This window comes from Oncorhynchus tshawytscha, unplaced genomic scaffold (assembly GCF_018296145.1).
Source record: "Oncorhynchus tshawytscha isolate Ot180627B unplaced genomic scaffold, Otsh_v2.0 Un_contig_18411_pilon_pilon, whole genome shotgun sequence".
In the NCBI taxonomy this organism is placed as follows: domain Eukaryota; kingdom Metazoa; phylum Chordata; class Actinopteri; order Salmoniformes; family Salmonidae; genus Oncorhynchus; species Oncorhynchus tshawytscha.
Window position 1 is genome coordinate 54711 of NW_024609454.1, and position 20319 is coordinate 75029.

Below are 20319 nucleotides of genomic sequence, written 5' to 3' on the forward strand. Positions count from 1 at the left end.
ATATTATTTGAGTATGAGTTAATTAACAGAATACAAACTTCTAACAGTCAGATTTTCACTGGACAGTTACTTTAAAACACTGAGCTGCCTTTATACCGCAGTCGACTTCTAGAATGTGCTGCAGATATCTGGAGCAAGTGAAAACAACGGTTTGAAAAGGGCCCGGTGAAGTGCACTGCACTTAAAATGAGTGCACTTATCTATCCCATGTGCACTTATCAGGAGTTGACTTCACTGCTTCACTTTAACCTTGCCTGGCAAACATTAGGCTCCAAATTCATGGATACATTTAAAACAGACACTAAAAGAATCCTTAGCAACAATGTAGTCATCCACAGTAGTAATAATAATATCAATAATAACAACTTAAAACCTAAGGGAGGGGCATGCGGGGGAGTTGGGCGACCAAGTAGTGATGTGGCAGTCTGTGATTGGCTCACTCCTGGCAGGAAGTGACTTGCCAGACGATGATGTGGCTGCGTTCTGGTTTGGCGGGGGTGGCCTGCTTCATGGTGGGTTCCGATAGGCTGCCATCCACCTCTCCTACATCATCACCTGTTGAGGAGAGATACGTCATATAATGTCATACACACACACACACACACACACACACACACACACACTCACCCATTCTGAAGTCGATGTAGCCTTCTCCTCCACTCATGACCAGGAAGGTTTTGGCAGGTTCAGAGGTCGCCATGTCAGACGACTCAGAGGCGGGGTCATCCGACCCAGAATCCCCTCCGGGTCCGGGGGACGGGATCACCTGACCTGGAACAGGAAGTTAAGTATTGAGTACTTCCTCGGTCAAGTTCAGGAAGAAAACTGAATGAAACAGGTAGGAAGGGACTGCCTGCGCAGAATAATTGTAATTTTCTGTTGCAAAATGTTTCTCGTTGCACACCCTAATGATCACTACCCCTTGCTGCTTACCTGGGACGGCTGCAAAGAACTTGACTGCATCTCTGTGTCCATGGAAACACAGCTGTGCCTGTGCCATGGAACAGTAGGGCACGTAGCTGCCTGGCAAGGTGCTCTCTGTGCCCTCCTCACTGAACACCTGCACGGCACCGCCAGGCGATTTGGCACTGCACCCGCTGTCTTGTTGGCTACAACGTCACAACAACAACAAGACAACTAAGGAGTTAAAAACAAAACCTATAGAGTAATGATGTCAGGAAAAACTCCTGGCCTTAAATTAGGAATGTCTTAACTGTAATGTTTTGCGAAGTGAATCCATTTAGCTTGTTATCCATCCATAGCAAGCGGCACACTGCAAAGCCTCCATTATAAACTGGATGTTCGATCCCTGAATGCTGATTGACTGACAGCCATGGTATATCAGATCGTATACCACGAGTATGACATTTTTTTGTTTTTGTACTGCTCGAATTACGTTGGTAACCAGTTTATAATAGCAAAAAGGCACCTTGGGTGTTTGTGGTATAAGTCCAATATACCACGGCTAAGGGCTGTGCCTAAGAACAGCAAGGCCATCCTGAAAACACATACAGTAGACCCAAAGCCAAGGTCACGCTGTAAACATGCTACACATGGAAAGGAAGGAGTCATTATGAAATGAATGAATGGAGTGAAACATTTAGAAACAATACAGACAAGTTCAAACTAAAAGACATGTTATGGGTCGTCAACAGAGCGACAATGACTGTGACTGCCCTGCACAGACAATGAAGCAGTCAGTTGGGTCTGTTTGTTTGTCTAGCCGCATAGAGAGAAGCAGAAAACTAACTTAAGGAGAGACCAGAGACCCACTACTAGGATCAGAAACAACAGGCAGGGAGAGACCAGAGACCCACTTCTAGGATCAGAAACAACAAGCAGGGAGAGAGAGACCAGGAGACAGGGAGAGACCAGAGACTACTAGGATCAGAAACAACAGGCAGGGGGAGAGACCAGAGAAACTAGGACAGGCAGGGAGAGACCAGAGACCCACTTCTAGGATCAGAAACAACAGGCAGGGGGAGAGACCAGAGACCCACTACTAGGATCAGAAACAACAGGCAGGGAGAGACCAGAGCTAGGATCAGAAACAACAGGCAGGGAGAGACCAGAGACCCACTTCTAGGATCAGAAACAACAGGCAGGGAGAGACCAGAGACCCACTACTAGGATCAGAAACAACAGGCAGGGAGAGACCAGAGACCCACTAGGATCAGAAACTACTAGGATCAGAAACAACAGGCAGGGAGAGACCAGAGACCCACTTCTAGGATCAGAAACAACAGGCAGGGAGAGACCAGAAACAGGACAGAAACAACAGGCAGGGAGAGACCAGAGACCCACTACTAGGATCAGAAACAACAGGCAGGGAGAGACCAGAGACCCACTACTAGGATCAGAAACAACAGGCAGAAACAACAGGGAGAGACCAGAGACCCACTACTAGGATCAGAAACAACAGGCAGGGGGAGAGACCAGAGACCCACTACTAGGATCAGAAACAACAAGCAGGGAGAGACCAGAGACCCACTTCTAGGATCAGAAACAACAGGCAGGGAGAGACCAGAGACCCACTACTAGGATCAGAAACAACAGGCAGGGAGAGACCAGAGACCCACTACTAGGATCAGAAACAACAGGGAGGGAGAGACCCGAACTGACCAAAGAGCACAAACCAGGACTAGGACTAGGAATAGAAATAGAAGCACTAGAGATAGAAAGGGCAAGACAGCAGGAAAGAGGGATAGAGGGAGAGAAACAGAGTAGTAAAGAAAGTCTGGTTAAGCTTGCTGTGTGATGGAGACTCACCCCTGAGGCCCCTCAGTAAGACTCCATGCTGAGGAGGACCTATAGCTTCAGTGAAAGAGGGAGGAGAGGAGGAGGGATATATGGAGCAGCGGAGGAGTAGAGAGTCTATGAATACCCACTCTCTCCTTTACAGACAGCTAATTGGAGCTGTTTCATTCACTGTATGAGTGTTAATTAAGCAGGTTGGTATTTATTGGGATGACTCATGTCCTGAGGCAGCTCAGCAGGATAGCCACTAGCTGGCACAGCCACAGACATTAAACCTTAACTGTAACCACACTGCTAACCTTATGCCTAACCTTAAATTAAGACCAAAAAGCTCATTTCTGATAATGACTTTGTATAATATAGCCAATTTTGACTTTGCAGCTGGCCCATCAAGTGGAAATCGCTCAATAAACGTCAACCTGCGTGAATGAATGGGCCAAGTTAAAGTAGATAAACCTTTTCACCATCCAACAACTTTATACAGTGGCTTGAAAAATATTTGTTGATAGTTACGTTGTTATAAAACATGGTCTTATGAGGGACGTGAACATTTTCAAGGGGCAATGAACAATGATTGAGGGAAGGTGAGGAGAGGAGGCCATCTTAGATGACTGAGATGTAGCTAGTATGGACTTACCTTCTGACAGCGGGATGGAGATGATGACACCATTTCCCGTTCCGACCCACAGACGGCTACAGGATATCATGAGGGCTGTGATCCTGACGAAGGAGAAGCCCAGTTTACCCGTACCTAGAGAAGGGGAGAGAAGAGAGGACAGGGTCATAACACTGCTTAAACTCATGCTAAATTGGCAGTGTTACAGGGTAACAATGTACACTGAGTGTACAAAACACTTCCCATGACAGACTGACCAGGTGAATCCAGGTGAAATCTAGGATCCATTATTCATGTTAAATCCACTTCAATCAGCGTAGACGAAGTGGAAGAGACAGTTTAAGGAAGGATTTTTAAGCCTTGAGACAATTGAGACATGGATTGTGTTTGTGTGCCATTCAGAGGGTGAATGGGCAAGACAATATATATAAGCATGGTACTGTTTTGATGATGTGTTTGATGTGTTTTTGATTTCATTTGCATTGATGTCAGAGTGGTTAGAGGGACAATAGAGACCTGAGTACCAGACCATTAGTGACCTGACGGTCGTTAGCGAGTTGGGTGCTACTGTACCAACGCATGTCCAGAGTGCATGAGAGTAGATTACTGTGAATCAACGGTCATGTGGAATTTGACTGAGGTCATGACTCATGATGCCGGTGTGGTGGTAATACTGTAACCGCAACAGTCCTAAGCACAATTATTCACGTATTCCCCATGCATTCTATTGAAACAAAGTTATTTTTCATCTATCATCCTAAAACACCTCTGCTTTGTCAATGTCAATACTTCATGCCAATAAAGTTGTATTGATTTAAACAGTGAGTCAATGTACAGTACCAAGCATCTTGGAGACGTAGGGCTCTATGTCGACGTCCTGGAGGTGCTGGTAGGTGTGGGCGTGGAACAGTCTGAGGGTGGAGTCCAGGCGGATGGATACCCAGATCCCATCTCCCACCCAGGCCAGCTGACGCACCTGACTCTCCTTCCGGGGGTGGGCGTCAAACAACTTCTACACAGGAGGAAATAGAGAAGGTAGCATTATAACCATGTTAAACCACACTATATCACTATCAGATATTGCACAGACATCATGGGCCGATATACAGTGTATATTCTATTTGATTGTGGTTGTACTGTTGAGAGAATACACAAGTGTTAGATCACAAGAAACATAAGACAAAGAGATCTAAAAGGACAAAGTGGGCTGGAGTTATTCTAACCTATGTGGAATAAGTCACCAAAGGGCCTTTATCAATTTCATGGATGAAAGTCTTAAAAGTAGAACTACGACAATTAGAACAACAAGACATCTTCAAACCAAAGGGAGATTATATAATAACTTTAGTGTCATTTTGTGAAACTTCCTTTTGGGTGTTTTGGAAAAGACTTCTAACAGCTGTGGGGAAAGTCATAAGGATTCCCATTTATCTCGCACTTTTCTGAAACACAAATCGCTTTACACTGTCCCCCTTCTACCATCAGAAGGTTTCCAGTATAAACCACGTCAGATGATGTACCTCTATCCTCATGGCCTTGGGTTGGATGACATAGATCTTGTTCCTGTAGCCACACCACACCTTGTCATGCACCACTGTCATACAGCGGATGGAGTGGTGCGGCCGGCCCAGGTCTAGTAGGTGGTAGTTAGTCAGATCCCACTGTCCCTCTGCATAGGGAGAAACACACACAAGTGATATGCTTGTGACACAAAATGGCTGCCAAGCAGTTTTACTCCAGGGAGCATCACAATACAGGTTAACGTTTATTAGAGTCTGGTCCTGGAGGCAGAACTGTGTGATTTATGCTAGATAGGCCAGCTGTAAAGTCGCAATTGTCTATATTGTAAAAATTCATATAAACACACATTTGCTTTTGGGTCTTAATTTAAGGTTAGGGTTAGGCATTAGGGTTAGCAGTGTGGTTACGGTTATGGTTAGGTTTAAATTCATTTTGTATTACTTTGTGGCTGGGCCAGCTAGAAGATTCATTAAAACGCTTGAACCTGCATCACAATATGGCTTGAATCAATGCATCCTTACCCAGGCCTCTGTGGAATATAGCCAATGTGCCGTCAGCCAAGGCACATGGCCTGAATACTCACTACAAGACAGAATACTCACTACAAGACATGTCTGGTGAGATATACATGGCCTGAATACTCACTTCCTCTACAAGACATGTCTGGTGAGATATACATGCCTGCAGACAGAGAGCACACAAGACATGTCTGGTGAGATACTCACATGGCCTGAATACTCACTACAAGACATGTCTGGTGAGATATACATGGCCTGAATACTCACTACAAGACATGTCTGGTGAGATATACATGGCCTGAATACTCACTACAAGACATGTCTGGTGAGATATACATGGCCTGAATACTCAGTACAAGACATGTCTGGTGAGATATACATGGCCTGAATACTCAGTACAAGACATGTCTGGTGAGATATACATGGCCTGAATGTACAAGACATGTCTGTCTCTCTTTGGGAAATGGCCTTTACAAGACATGTGTGAAATAATCAATAAATCATATCAATCATGTACATTATCAGTCAAAAGTTTGTACAAGACACACCTACTCATTCTTTAATTTTAAACTATTTTCTCAGTCAAAAGTTTGGTACGTAGAATAATAGTTAAGACATCAAAACTACAAAATAACAAGTGGAATCATGTAGTAACCAAAAAAAGTGTTAAACAAATCAAAATAGATTTAATATTTGAAATTCTTCAAAATAACCACTCTTTGCCTTTTTTTTAACCTTTATTTTACTAGGCAAGTCAGTTAAGATCAAATTCTTATTTTCAATGACGGCCTTGGAACAGTGGGTTAACTGCCTGTTCAGGGGCAGAACGACAGATTTGTACCTTGTCAGCTCGGGGATTCAAACTTACAACCTTTCGGTTACTAGTCCAACGCTCTAAACACTAGGCTACCCTGCCGCGCTTTGCACGCTCTTGGCATTCTCTCAACCAGCTTCATGTGGTAGTAACCTGGAATACATTTCAATCAACAGGCGTGCCTTGTTAAAAGTTAATTTGCGGAATTTCTTTCCTTAATGCATTTGAGCCAATCAGTTGTGTTGTGACAAGGCAGGGGTGGCATACAGAAGATAGCGCTATTTCATATTATGGCAAGAACAGCTCAAATAAGCAAAGAGAAATGACAGTCCATCATTACTTTAAGACATGAAGGTCGGTCAATCCGCAAAATTTCAAGAACTTTCAAAGTTTCTTCAAGCGCAGTCTCAACAAACACCAAGCACTATGATGAAATGGCTCTCATGAGGACCACCACACGAAAGGAAGACCCAGAGTTACCTCTGCTGCAGAGGATAAGTTCATTATAGTAAAATGACTATGTGAATTGGCCGAATTGCTGCAAAGAAACCACTACTCAAAGACACCAATAAGAAGAAGAGACTTGTTTGAGCCAAGAAACAAGCGCCAAGGACATTAGACCGGTGAAAATCTGTCCTTTGGTCTGATGAGTCCAAATTTCTGATTTTTGGTTCCAACCGCTGTGTTTTTGTGAGACGCAGAATAGGTGAACGGATGATCACTGCATGTATAGTTCTCACCGTGAAGCATGGAGGAGGAGGTGTGATGGTGCTTTGCTGGTGACAATGTCAGTGATTTTTTTTAGAATTCAAGCCACACTTAACCAGCATGGCTACCACAGCATTCTGCAGCGATACACCATCCCATCTGGTTTGCTCTTAGTGGGACTATCATTTGTTTTTCAGCAGGACAATGACCCTAAACACACCTCCAGACTGTGTAAGGGCTACTTGACCAAGAAGGAGAGTGATGGAGTGCTGCATCAGATGACCTGGCCTCCACAATCACCTGACCTCAACCCAATTGAGATGGTTTGGGATGAGTTGGACTGCAGAGTGAAGGAAAAGCAGCCAACAAGTGCTCAGCATTTGTGGGAACTCCTTCAAGACTGTTGGAAAAGAGTCCTCAGAGTACTCACACTATGTTGAGGATGGAGTCCTTTAGCTTGATGGCGTGGAGACACTTCCTCCACCGAGCCACAGACGAGTGCACATACAAACTAGAGAGGGAGGAGACAAGAGAGGAGACAAAGATTAAAAACACAATCCCCAAATAAATGGTGATGATTTTCTAAAGATTATTATATGGATCAGGGTGCATAAACAAAAATTAACAGAGAAATTACAAAAAAAAATCTGCTGTATATTCCATACTCATTTATTTCTGTGTGGCCCTAGTGGCCCCTGGTGACCACTCCCTTGTCCTCACCATCCGTTCTGGGCCCCCAGCCACATGGTGGGCAGGGCGCTGCTCATCCTCTGGACGTCCTCCCCAGCAGGGAGCATGTTGTCGGGAAGAGACGCCTCACCCACCCCCTCCTGGTCCCTGGGAGACAGAGAGAAAGAACAGGGCTGGTGAGCTTTAGTGTTTCAAACACACATTAATCACTCATGTATAAAACCCAGTGCCTTAAACAAGGGATCAGAGTTCTCCCTTGTCAGGTCACTCCTAACTCGTACTAGGTCAGACAGTCTCACCTCTGTGTGTCTGCAGTGGAGGACTCATGGTGGCCGGCTCCCAGAGGGTCTGTGAACACATGTTCTGTGTAGATGCCTGGCTGACTGACGACCAGCCCCTGGCTCTCCTCCCCCTCCTCTGTAGCCTCTGTGGCCTCTTCCGCCGTGGGGACCCCATCCTCTGCAGGACTGGGCTCTCTGGACAGATCCACTGTTGGGTGGAGGTAGGGGGAATATGTAGAGAGAAAATATTACAGTAAGTATGCATTAGAAACAAAATGATCATTCAGGGTGGAACCCAGGGCATACCCCAGTTTTAATGTGTGTGAAAGTGTGAAAATGCCAACACTAAAACCCCTCATTCAACTACTCCTGGTTGAATGAAATGGTATAGTTCTGGGCAGGAACAAATGCCTTCAAACCCTGTATCTCTCCAGGACTAGTGATGGAGGTGACCACTGCTATAATGTCCTGAACCGCGGCCAGTTCCTGTGTCTGTGTTACCTGAGCTGTGCTGGGCCGGGAGGTCATTGAGCCCTGCCCCAGCCATCTGGAGGACGGCGGTGGTCCCTTCCGTTGCCAAGGCGCCGTCGCTGCCCGCGGAGCCCAGACTGGCCACGCTGCCTGTCAATGACACGCCATCAACTGGCCCGGACTCCAGGTCCTGGGGTACAGGTAGCTCCTCCCCTGCAGGGTAGTCTGTCTCCAACACACCTGAGAAACAGACATGTGAAAACACACAGAAGTGAGCACACACACACAGTACCGTTTTATTCATTCCATTCAGACATTACAATGACCCCTTCATCTGATTGAACGTAACACCAGCCAACACTGACATATACAGACCCATCTTGAGACATTATGAGGAATTTTAATACTATAAATTCCTCATAAACTGTACACAAACATACACACACAAACTACACACAAACATCACACACACACCTGGTATGCTGGCGATGCAGAGGACGTGTGAGTTGCAGGCGTAGAAGCTGTCCAACAGGTCAGAGGGCTGGTTGGCCTCCAGCACCATGACTTTAGTAGAGGAGTGGGTACTGGTACAGATCCACACCCTGCAGGACATCTCATCCTGCAGGCGCAGCTCCTTCTCCTTCTCCTGGTCACCTTTCTCCTGCTCCTGAAGCAAGGACAGGACAGGCTAATCATGAGCAAGGACAGGACAGACTGATCATGAGTAAGGACAGGACAGACTGATCATGAGCAAGGACAGGACAGACTGATCATGAGCAAGGACAGGACAGACTGATCATGAGCAAGGACAGGACAGGCTGGTCATGAGCAAGGACAGGACAGACTGATCATGAGCAAGGACAGGACAGACTGATCATGAGCTCCATTATACCAGGACTAGTATGTATAAGGGCTAACAATGTTGACTTGACTGAGCCCTGTCATGATGGCTTGAGGCCAGTACTCGTAAATATGAGAGCTTTAACTTGTGTCTGTATGTATTACCATCCAGTCTTCTTTCTCCAGTCATTTACAGTACAAGCTCTCATAACCAGTATTAAACTGTTTTAAACACACTTATATTGTATAAAGTTCCAGCATATAGTACTTTTGTTGACTGATATACAAGCTCTCTAAAACAGTCAGAAGTTTCCATATACTGTCCTGTGATCCTGATGAGACACCCTCCTTATGTCAAGGTGCTTAAGGTACGGGTACACCCCCCTTGGCCAACATGCTCAAAACACCTCCCCCTTACCTTGTTCTCTGTCTCTAAATGGTCCAGGCTGCTCACAGAGCCCTTCCTGCTCTGTCCTTCCAACATGGACCCTCCCTCTCTGATCTTCCCTCCTGACATGTTCACACCCGCAGCACACCACAGCTGCAGACATATCAATCAATCAAACAACGTCAAATTTATAGAAATTACATTTAAAAAAGCTCAATACACCACAGGAGGTTAGTGGCACCTTAATTAGGGAGGACGGGTACGTGGTACTGGCTGGAGCAGAATGAGTGGAAAGGTATCAACAACATCAAACACAAAGTTTCCATGTGTTTGATGCCATTCCATTTGCTCCATTCCAGCCATTATTATGAGCTGTCCTCCCCTCAGCAGCCTCCATTGCAAAACATGTATTATACTTGGGTATCACAACTTGGTATTCAAATGTTGCATTGTGCACAATAGTAATGTATGTTTTCACAGATCAAAATGAAGTTAACTTAATCACAGTGTGTGCTGTGCTCACCTTCATAGAAGCATCTTTCTGGTCCAGGGGCCTCAGATAGACTGGCACAGGTAGATTCTTCTCTTTGTTCTCTGTTGGGCCCCCGTTCACTACCTGAAAGGACACACAAGATGTCATATAAAAAATTAAGACTTGGATATGGTTATTATTGCGAACTCTCTCCCTCTCTCTCTCCCTCCCATCCCCTCCTCTCCTACCTTAGATTTGCTGGGTAGACTCCATCCGTGGGCCTGTACCTGTCCATCCTCCTTCTGCATGTGGGCTTTGACCTGTCTGTACTGGGCCCTCTTTTGCTCCCTACGGGACGGAGAGGCGCACGGGTCCATTCTGACAGGGAGACAGGACAAAAAGGGAATTTCATTACAAAAAATTACATTATGGGCCGGTTTGCTGAATCCTGGACTAGAAAGCACTGTCAAATGAGATTCTCCAATGAAAAAGCTTTGAGGTCCAGAAATATGCCCAATATGGGTCATGAGAAACAAGCCCTAGGGGTATATGAATGTTTGTGTAGCATGGTTATGAAGAGTTCTAAAATAGAACAGGTTATGAAGAGTTCTAAAATAGAACAGGTTATGAAGAGTTCTAAAATAGAACAGGTTATGAAGAGTTCTAAAATAGAACAGGTTATGAAGAGTTCTAAAATAGAACAGGTTATGAAGAGTTCTAAAATAGAACAGGTTATGAAGAGTTCTAAAATAGAACAGGTTATGAAGAGTTCTAACCATCATAAGTAGTTGACCCACATATCCATGATTCTATTATAAGTGCTGTGTAATACATGGAGTGAATGACCATAGCTCATCATGGCAGAGGTCAAGAGAGGAATAAGGAGAGCTACAACAGTACTAACACATGACAGAATGAGTGCTGTGTCACTACTCACTCCTCGTTGAGGAAGTCGAAGGCCTTGGACTTCTCGGTGGGGAACTGGGAGAAGGTGCTGCTCCTCTTCTTCATTCCCCCTCCTGCAGGGGGCGTGTACCTCACCTCCCTCCCCTGGGACTCCGCCTTCTTCATCACTGCCGTGCTGGAGGAGGAGGGGCTAAATAGGCGGCTGAAACTGCGGGGGGGAGAGAGAAACCATAGGGATGCGAAGGGGGAGGGGGTTGGTATAGGGAGGAGCAAGGCGGGGTCAACCACCAACCAACAGTAAACAGTCACCCACCACCACCACCATCGCCTCAAGTATAGTGAAGTGAAGCATGCTGGGGATTTGGGAACGTTGATTAACAAAGCCAAGGCCCACCCATCACAATACCACTCGTGGCCCCTTAACTGAACAGGAGTCATACATATTAATATATAGTATTATAAGCCTACATACAGTACTGTATATTAGGACACCTACACCTGTGTATTTCTGTGTTTGTATATACGTTTTGGCATATGTTATCTGAATGTCGATAACAGATAGTAATCTGATAGTGTGGGACAGATGGCAATCAAGCAGATAGATTTCAATAGACGGCATAACATGTGATTACAATGAGCTCACAGCACAGTAAGAGGAAAGAGCCCCATGTTAAGACAGTTAATCACAGTAAAACTCACAGGGATGAAGGAGGACACCTCTGTCAGTTGATCAAAAGAAGCATGCAATTATATTGTTCATTATTTTCTTCATATGTCTACACATCATACTGTAATGGACAGTAGATCTCACAAGAATGCGCATTAATAAAGAGTTGGACATATTTAAATCTCCGCACTACAACAGGTTATAGGCCTATTGCAGAACGAAGCACTTGTCCATACATTTTCCTGTAAACAAATACAACTTCTGAGAGGACATGAAGGAGGTACAATCAGCTGACATAGACCTCTCCCTCTCAGCAGTCTTTAAGCAGACTAGCAGGACAACATAAGGCAACAGGGGCAGGCGGGGGAGGGCAAGAGAATCACATTGGACTGATTTGTTTGTGGATTGGATGGAAAACATAAAGAGTAGTACACATCCAGGATATGTCTATTGTTCAGGGGACTGTAGCAGACCTGGGTTCAAATACTATTTAAAATCCTTCAAATACTTTGAACGTTTGCTTTAGCCTGCATGGACTGCCAGGTGGGTGAGATATACGCAGTTGGGAATTTTCTATTGGTTCCGTTGCAATAGGCAAGCTCAATCAAGCAAAGCTAAAGTATTTGAAAGGATTTGAAATAGTATTTAAACCCATGGCTAGACTGTAGTTACTGTACCAAGGGACAAGAGAGGGATGGCTATGATGTTTAAAACATTTACCCAAGACTGAACATTTAATAGCACATCCAAAAAGAAAGAAAACAGGGATGGAATTTCCAGAATGTTAGCATATGATATCATGTTGATAGTGTTGAATACATCATATCAGAAATGTATATAATTCCTATGAGTTATTTTGTACAGGTAGTCATTGAAGGAGAACTGCTTACAATTGCCAGATGCTGGATTTCTTCTTCTCAGTAAGGGAAGGGTTTTCTCTGGAGGCTCTGGTAAGACAACACAACATCATGTTAAAGGGACTGTTCAGCACAATTACTTACGACATTGGTTAGTTTAACCAAACCAAAGTGTTGATTGCAGTCACTCCTGGTCCATAAAATGCCTTCTAAGTATAGAGATATTTAGATAAATATGTCATTTCTCTGAACTATCCCTTCAACTCATTCATTTAAATTGGTAGAGCAAGGATAGAGCAGACGGATGATTTCAGAGTGGAGTCTCAGAGTGGAGCTTAAAGAGTGTATATGAAAGGGGTTGTGGAGAAGGAAACCCTTCACTAGGCAACAGAGTATTATGTTTCATTCTATTTATTAACATTTGATCTCCAAAAATGTTTATTTACTTTTGAACATTCTGGAAGTTTGGTGTTCTGAAACAATGAACTTTGACGTCACTCTGGGAACCAGTTATAAAGCAACTGCAGCATATTACTATAGCAGAGGCCATGGCATATTAAACAACTGCAGCATATTACTATAGCAGAGGCCATGGAAACAACTGCTGCATATTACTATAGCAGAGGCCATGGAAACAACTATAGCAGAGGCCATGGAAACAACTGCAGCATATTACTATAGCAGAGGCCACTGCAGAAACAACTGCAAGCATATTACTATAGCAGAGGCCATAGAAACAACTGGGGAAAGGATTCATATGTTGTGTCCATAGTCCTTTGCCTATTCCTTCATGTAGGTATCTGATTCTAGCATAAAATAAATACTGCTGCATATTACTATATATACTGCAGCATATATTGCAGGCCTCACAGCTCTCGTTAGCTAGCTGGCTATGGCTATCCAACATTGGAACTCTTCCATGTCAAGGTAAGCTTTTGGTTTAATAAATGTATGGAAACAACTGCTGCACTATAGGGGCTCATCAGTATAACTGCTAAACTACTTACTGACTGTACACCGTAATGCATGATTGTAGCACATTAGTTCTGGTAGATATGTTGACTATGACATTAGCTAACATGGTGACAACAATGTAGGCTTGTTGTGTAGGCTTGGTGTAGAGGTTAGCTAGCTGGCTATCATTGGAACTCTTTGCGCTTTTGGTTTAATAAAGGCACAGACAGCTGTTGTGTTGTGCAATGAAGTCCACAAAGCTTGGTGTAGGCGATCATTTGCGGGCACAAAGGTGAGACGAAAAGGAGAGAACGTGGATGTGAGAAGGAATCATACAAGCAAAGTGATTATGCTGTTTGGATGTGGCTTCTATGAAAGCGAACTGTGTTTGCAGGTGATCAGGGTGTATTCATTCTGCCGATTCTGTTGAAAAACAAATCTTAAACGGAAGCAAGCGGGAAAAAATGGGGAATGTGAATGACATTTATCCAATATGCTGTAATAGAAATAAGGCCATGCTCATTAAAAATTGTCCTCCCTGATCTTAAATGGCACCGACCGCCACTGACTCAAGTGTATGGCAGTGGCCTAGTTTCAAGTCTAGCATTCAGATTAAGAGGAAAGTCCTCTTAAAATGTGGAGATATAATTTCCCAAATTGTTTAATTGGCCATATTGTTTAAAAATACATGGTTAGCTGAGGGATTGCATTGTATACTGGCTCTATTCGATTCCCTTCAATCCTACTCTCTCCTCTCTTCCTCCTCACCTGATCATCTCTGTCCACCTAACAGCCTCCTGTAATTCCATCAGTCTCTCCTTGTACTGGTTCCTCTCCATGAGGACTCTAGCCATCTCTACCCTGGTGAACCTCTTCCTCTGGGCTGTAGGAACGTCACTCTGGAACACCAGAGAGAGGGTGTTTTTAATTGGTCGGACATACAACGCACCAATCATAGTAACAAGCCGAATTTTAAGGAAGGTACATTTTGCAGCAATATCATAAAAATATACATTTAACAGTGATTACAATTGTCACGCCCTGGTCTTAGTATTTTGTGTTTTCTTTCTTTATTTGGTCAGGCCAGGGTGTGACATGGGTTTATTTTGTGTTGTGTTTATGTATTGGGGTTTTAGTAGGTATCGGGATTGTGGCTTAGTAGGGTTGTCTAGTAAAGTCTATGGTTGCCTGAGGCGGTTCTCAATCAGAGGCAGGTGATTCTCGTTGTCTCTGATTGGGAACCATATTTAGGCAGCCATATTCTTTGAGTGTGTCGTGGGTGATTGTTCCTGTCTAAGTGTTTTGTATTTCACCAGATAGGCTGTATAGGTTTTCACGTTCCGTTTGTTGTTTTGTATTATTGTGTGTCATCTTCATTAAAGATGTATCGTATTAACCACGCTGCATTTTGGTCCGACTCTCCTTCGACGGAAGAAAACCGTAACAGAATCACCCACCACAAGAGAACCAAGCGGTGTGGTGACAGGCAGCGACAGCAACAGCAGCGAAGAGGAATGGACATGGGAGGACGTTATGGACAGCAAGAGTATGGACTATACTACTTGGGAGGAAATAGACAGGTGGGCGGTCGACCCAGAGAGAGTGCCGGAGCCCGCCTGGGATTCGCTGGAGCAGTGCGAGGAGGGCTATAGGAGAATGGAGTTGTAGAGAAAAGCACGGCGGCGCAGAAGGAAGCCCGAGAGTCAGCCCCAAAAATGTATTGGGTGGGGGGGGGCTCAGGGAGAGTGTGGCAGAGTCAGGGTTCAGACCTGAGCCAACTCCCCCTGTTTATCGTGAGAAGCAGCGATCACAGGACTTCTGGACGTGGGAGAAGATATTGGACGGAAAAGGACCCTGGACACAGCCTGGAGAATATCGCCGCCCCAAAGAAGAACTGGAGGCGGCAAAAGCGGAAAGGCGCTGGTATGAAGAGGCAGCACGGCGACGCGGATGGAAGCCCGAGAGTCAGCCCCAAAAATGTATTTGGGGGGCTCAGGGAGAGTGTGGCAGAGTCAGGGTTCAGACCTGAGCCAACTCCCCCTGTTTATCGTGAGGAGCCAAGGAGGAGACCAGAACCAGAGCCGGTGTTGGAGGTGAGTGAAGCAGAGACTGTGAAGGAGTTAATGGGGAAAGTGGAGGAGAGAGTTATGAGGGAGTTGCTAGGTTGGTGCTTTAGGTACGATATTCGCCCGACGGAGCGTGTCGGGGATTTGATGGCACCTGGGTCAGCGCTCCATACTCGTCCTGAGGTGCGTGTTAGTCGGCTGGTGAAGATTGTGCCAGCCTCACGCACTAGGCCTCCTGTGTACCTACCTAGCCTTACACGTCCTGTGCCAGCCCTGCTCTCAGGCTCTCCAGTATACCTTCACGGTCCGGGCCATCCTGTGCCACCTTCACACACCAGTCCTCCGGTGGCAGCTCCCCGCACCAGGCTTCCTGTGCGTGTCCTCGGCCCAGTACCACCAGTGCCAGCACCACGCACCAGGCCTTCAGTGCGCCTCGCCTGTTCAGCGCTGCCAGAGCCTTTCTCCTCTCCAGCGCTGTCGGAGTCTCCCGCTTGTTTAGCGCTGTCGGAGTCTCCCGCCTGTTTAGCGCTGCCAGAGCCTTCCTCCTCTCCAGCGCTGCCGGAGTCTCCCGCCTGTCTAGCGCTATCAGAGCCTTCCTCCTCTCCAGCGCTGCCGGAGTCTCCCGCCTGTTTAGCGCTGCCAGAGCCTTCCTCCTCTCCAGAGCTGCTGGAGTCTCCTGCCTGTTCAGCGAAGCCAGAGCTGCCAGTCTGCATGGAGCAGCCAGAGCTGCCAGTCTGCATGGAGCAGCCAGAGCTGCCAGTCTGCATGGAGCAGCCAGAGCTGCCAGTCTGCATGGAGCAGCCAGAGCTGCCAGTCTGCATGGAGCAGCCAGAGCTGCCAGTCTGCATGGAGCAGCCAGAGCTGCCAGTCTGCATGGAGCAGCCAGAGCTGCCAGTCTGCATGGAGCTGCCAGTCTGCATGGAGCTGCCAGTCTGCATGGAGCAGCCGGAGCTGCCAGTCTGCATGGAGCAGCCGGAGCTGCCAGTCTGCATGGAGCAGCCGGAGCTGCCAGTCTGCATGGAGCAGCCGGAGCTGCCAGTCTGCATGGAGCAGCCGGAGCTGCCAGTCTGCATGGAGCAGCCGGAGCTGCCAGTCTGCATGGAGCAGCCAGAGCTGCTAGTCTGCATGGAGCTGCCAGAGCTGCCAGTCTGCATGGATCTTCCAGATCCGCCAATCAGCCAGGATCCGCCAGTCAGCCAGGATCTTCCAGATCCGCCAGTCAGCCAGGATCTGCCAGAGCCAACTACCTGCCTGAGCTTCCTCTCAGTACTGGGCTTCCTCTCGGTACTAGGCATCCTCTCAGTACTGAGCTTCCCCTCAGTCCCGAGCTTCCCCTCAGTCCCGAGCTTCCCCTCAGTCCCGAGCTTCTACCTCAGTCCCGAGCTGCCCCTCAGTCCAGTGGGGTCCTTGGTGAGGGTTATTAGGCCAAGGTCGGCGGCGAGGGTCGCCAATCAAAGGACGCGTTACAGGGGGACTAAGACTTGGTTGGAGTGGGGTCCACGTCCCGAGCCGGAGCCGCCACCGTGGACAGACGCCCACCCGGACCCTCCCCTATGGGTTTAAGTGTGCGGCCGGGAGTCCGCACCTTGGGGGAGGGGGTACTGTCATGCCCTGGTCTTAGTATTTTGTGTTTTCTTTCTTTATTTGGTCAGGCCAGGGTGTGACATGGGTTTATTTTGTGGTGTGTTTTTGTATTGGGGTTTTAGTAGGTATTGGGATTGTGGCTTAGTAGGGTTGTCTAGTAAAGTCTATGGTTGCCTGAGGCGGTTCTCAATCAGAGGCAGGTGATTCTCGTTGTCTCTGATTGGGAACCATATTTAGGCAGCCATATTCTTTGAGTGTGTCGTGGGTGATTGTTCCTGTCTCAGTGTTTTGTATTTCACCAGATAGGCTGTATAGGTTTTCACGTTCCGTTTGTTGTTTTGTATTATCGTGTGTCGTCTTCATTAAAGATGTATCGTATTAACCACGCTGCATTTTGGTCCGACTCTCCTTCGACGGAAGAAAACCGTAACAACAATATAGAAAAGGGCACCACTATAGGACATGAAGAGGTACAGTCACATTATACAGGACAATGTTATACATATGGTAAGAGGCACTCACATCCTCTTCCTCGTTTGGCTTCCCTTTCACCTCCTCCATCTCCACACGCACTCTGGAAAAACAGAAGAATTGGTTCAATCAGGTTCATCAACAATATGCTATGCCATGTGTTCATGTTGACAGTTTACTCTTGGTGACTTCCCTAAAAACAGTCTTATAATTGGGGTGGCCATATTAATATGGTGTGTTGCTGTTGTCAAATCAAATCAAATCTGATTTGTCACATGCTCTGAATACAACAGGTGTAGAACTTACATGATCAGTTGTGTGTAGTGTGTTATCGTGTGTTGTTGTTGTTATTCACCCACTTCTTGAGCTCCTCCTCCAGCTCTCTGTTCTTCTCCTCCAGGTTTTTCCTGGTCTGTGTCACAGCGTCTAGTTCCCCCTGCAACACTTCCTTCTCACACGACAGCTCATCCACCCGCGCTATCAGGTCATTCTTCACCACATTCAGAGCGTTCCTACAGGAAAAAAGGGGGGAAAGGAATGAATGTGACACCTTACAACACTGCATGCAAGATGTTTGTGTTATGTTGTGCTTCCAGTATATAGTCCGGTATAGTGGGATCTACAAAGCTAAATACATCTAAATATGGAATAGACTTTAGACCAGTTTAAAAGACTAATAACATTTTAATAACTTTGGGGGGTATACATTGAACAAAAATATAAATGCAACATGTAAAGTGTTAGTCCCATGTTTTATGAGCTGAAATAAAAGATCCCAGAAACAAAAAGCTTCTCTCTAAAATGTTTGTGCTGAAATTTGTTTACATCCCTGTTAGTGAGCATTTCTCCTTTGCCAAGATTATCCATCCACCTGACAGGTGTGGCATTTCAATAAGCTGATTACACAGAATGATCATTACACAGGTGCACCTTGTGGTGGGGACAATAAAAGGCCACTCTAAAATGTCATTTTTTTGTCACACAACACAATGCCACAGATGTCTCAAATTGAGGGAGCGTGCAATTACCACGCTGACTGCAGGAATGTCCACCAGAGCTGTTGTCAGAGAATTTCATGTTCATTTCTCTACCATAAGCCACCTCCAACGTTGTTTTAGAGAATTTTGCAGTATAGCCAACTGGCCTCACAGCCGCAGACCATGTGTATGGCATCGCGTGAGCGAGCGGTTTGCTGATGTCGACGTTGTGAACAGAGTGCTCCACGGTGGTGGTGGCGGTGGTGGGGTTATGGTATGGGCAGATAACATGATGAGATATTGAGGCCCAATGTCGTGCCATTCATCTGCCGCCATCACCTCATGTTCCAGCATGATAATGCACAGCCCCATTTCTCAAGGATCTGTACACAATTCCTGGAAGCTGAAAACGTCCCAGTTCTTCTATGGCCTGCATACTCACCAGACATGTCACCCCTTGAGCATGTTTGGGATGCTCTAGATCGATGTGTAGGACAGCGTGTTCCAGTTCCCGCCAATATCCAGAAACTTTGCACAACCATTGAAGAGTGGGACAACATTCCACAGGCCACAATCAACAGCCTGATCAGCTTTATGCGAAGGAGATGTGTCACGCTGCATGATGCAAATGGTGGTCACAACAGATACTGACTGGTTTTCTGATCTACGCCCCTACATTTTCTTTAAGGTATCTGTGACCAACTGATGCATTTCTGTATTCCCAGTCATGTGAAATCCATAGATTAGGACCTAATGAATTTATGGAACTGTAAATCAAATCCTTGAAATTGTTGCATTTTGCGTTTATATTTTTGTTGAGTATAAACGTCAAATATGTCTAAAAGTACACCGATCTCAGTGTGTTTTCTTACTTTGTCTCCATTAGTTGTGTGTTCTCCGTGATCAGGTTCTCAACCTCACGACCCATACCTGTAAACAAGGAGCAACACCAGCCAGGGGAGAAATGACCTCGTTTTCTGCTTTGTGTTCATACAACTGGAGTTTACAGAACAGCATGTGTAGAAGGCCTGGATAGATTCTATTATGTATCAAATGGTTCTTAATCAACTATGTTTTTAAAATCTTCATCCAAAATAAATCAATATTTATGGAGGTGCATTTACTTCAATGGATGAACACATCGTCACATTGACTGACTTTAATATTCATATAGATATAATAAAGAATCAGTCCATTCAGGGTGTTAAATACCTCATAGTGAGATATTTCTAAGAAGTACAAAACAGGGACAACCCCAACAGCCACCACACAGAACATGTTACATGTCGCAACAGAATAGGATGGAGCGAGCGGGTGAGGTCTTACCGAGCAAGCTAAGGTCTGAGAAAACCATGCAATCCAAGTCAGGCAAGAGAACGAGAGAGAGGTGGAGAGAGTGAGACATGAGGTATGTATGAGAAACACAACAGAGGAATGAGAGCTAGGGTACTCCTAACAGGCTAGTGGGGAAAGGAATGAGAGCTAGGGTACTCCTAACAGGCTAGTGGGGAAAGGAATGAGAGCTAGGGTACTCCTAACAGGCTAGTGGGGAAAGGAATGAGAGCTAGGGTACTCCTAACTCCTAACAGGCTAGTGGGGAAAGGAATGAGAGGCTAGGGTACTCCTAACAGGCTAGTGGGGAAAGGAATGAGAGCTAGGGTACTCCTAACAGGCTAGTGGGGAAAGGAATGAGCTAGTACTCCTAACAGGCTAGTGGGGAAAGGAATGAGAGCTCCTAACAGGCTAGTGGGGAAAGGAATG

The 20319-nt window shown here is 45.9% G+C and overlaps 1 protein-coding gene across 1 annotated transcript in view; it reads right to left on the minus strand.

Moving 5' to 3' along the window:
- Positions 1–215: 215 nt before the first annotated feature.
- LOC112242146 (C-Jun-amino-terminal kinase-interacting protein 4) overlaps positions 216–20319 on the minus strand; it is a 50137-nt gene continuing 30033 nt past the window's right edge. The window contains 24 exon segments of the mRNA XM_042315371.1: positions 216–555; positions 628–771; positions 934–1109; positions 2770–2814; positions 3268–3508; positions 4214–4385; positions 4894–5042; positions 5416–5465; positions 5540–5557; positions 7365–7445; positions 7655–7771; positions 7924–8113; positions 8407–8616; positions 8851–9043; positions 9635–9757; positions 10128–10220; positions 10325–10454; positions 11014–11190; positions 12540–12596; positions 14229–14359; positions 17633–17684; positions 17941–18093; positions 19431–19488; positions 19885–19899. Of these exon segments, the coding sequence (XP_042171305.1) occupies positions 437–555; positions 628–771; positions 934–1109; positions 2770–2814; positions 3268–3508; positions 4214–4385; positions 4894–5042; positions 5416–5465; positions 5540–5557; positions 7365–7445; positions 7655–7771; positions 7924–8113; positions 8407–8616; positions 8851–9043; positions 9635–9757; positions 10128–10220; positions 10325–10454; positions 11014–11190; positions 12540–12596; positions 14229–14359; positions 17633–17684; positions 17941–18093; positions 19431–19488; positions 19885–19899 (2894 nt within the window). The 3' untranslated portion in view covers positions 216–436.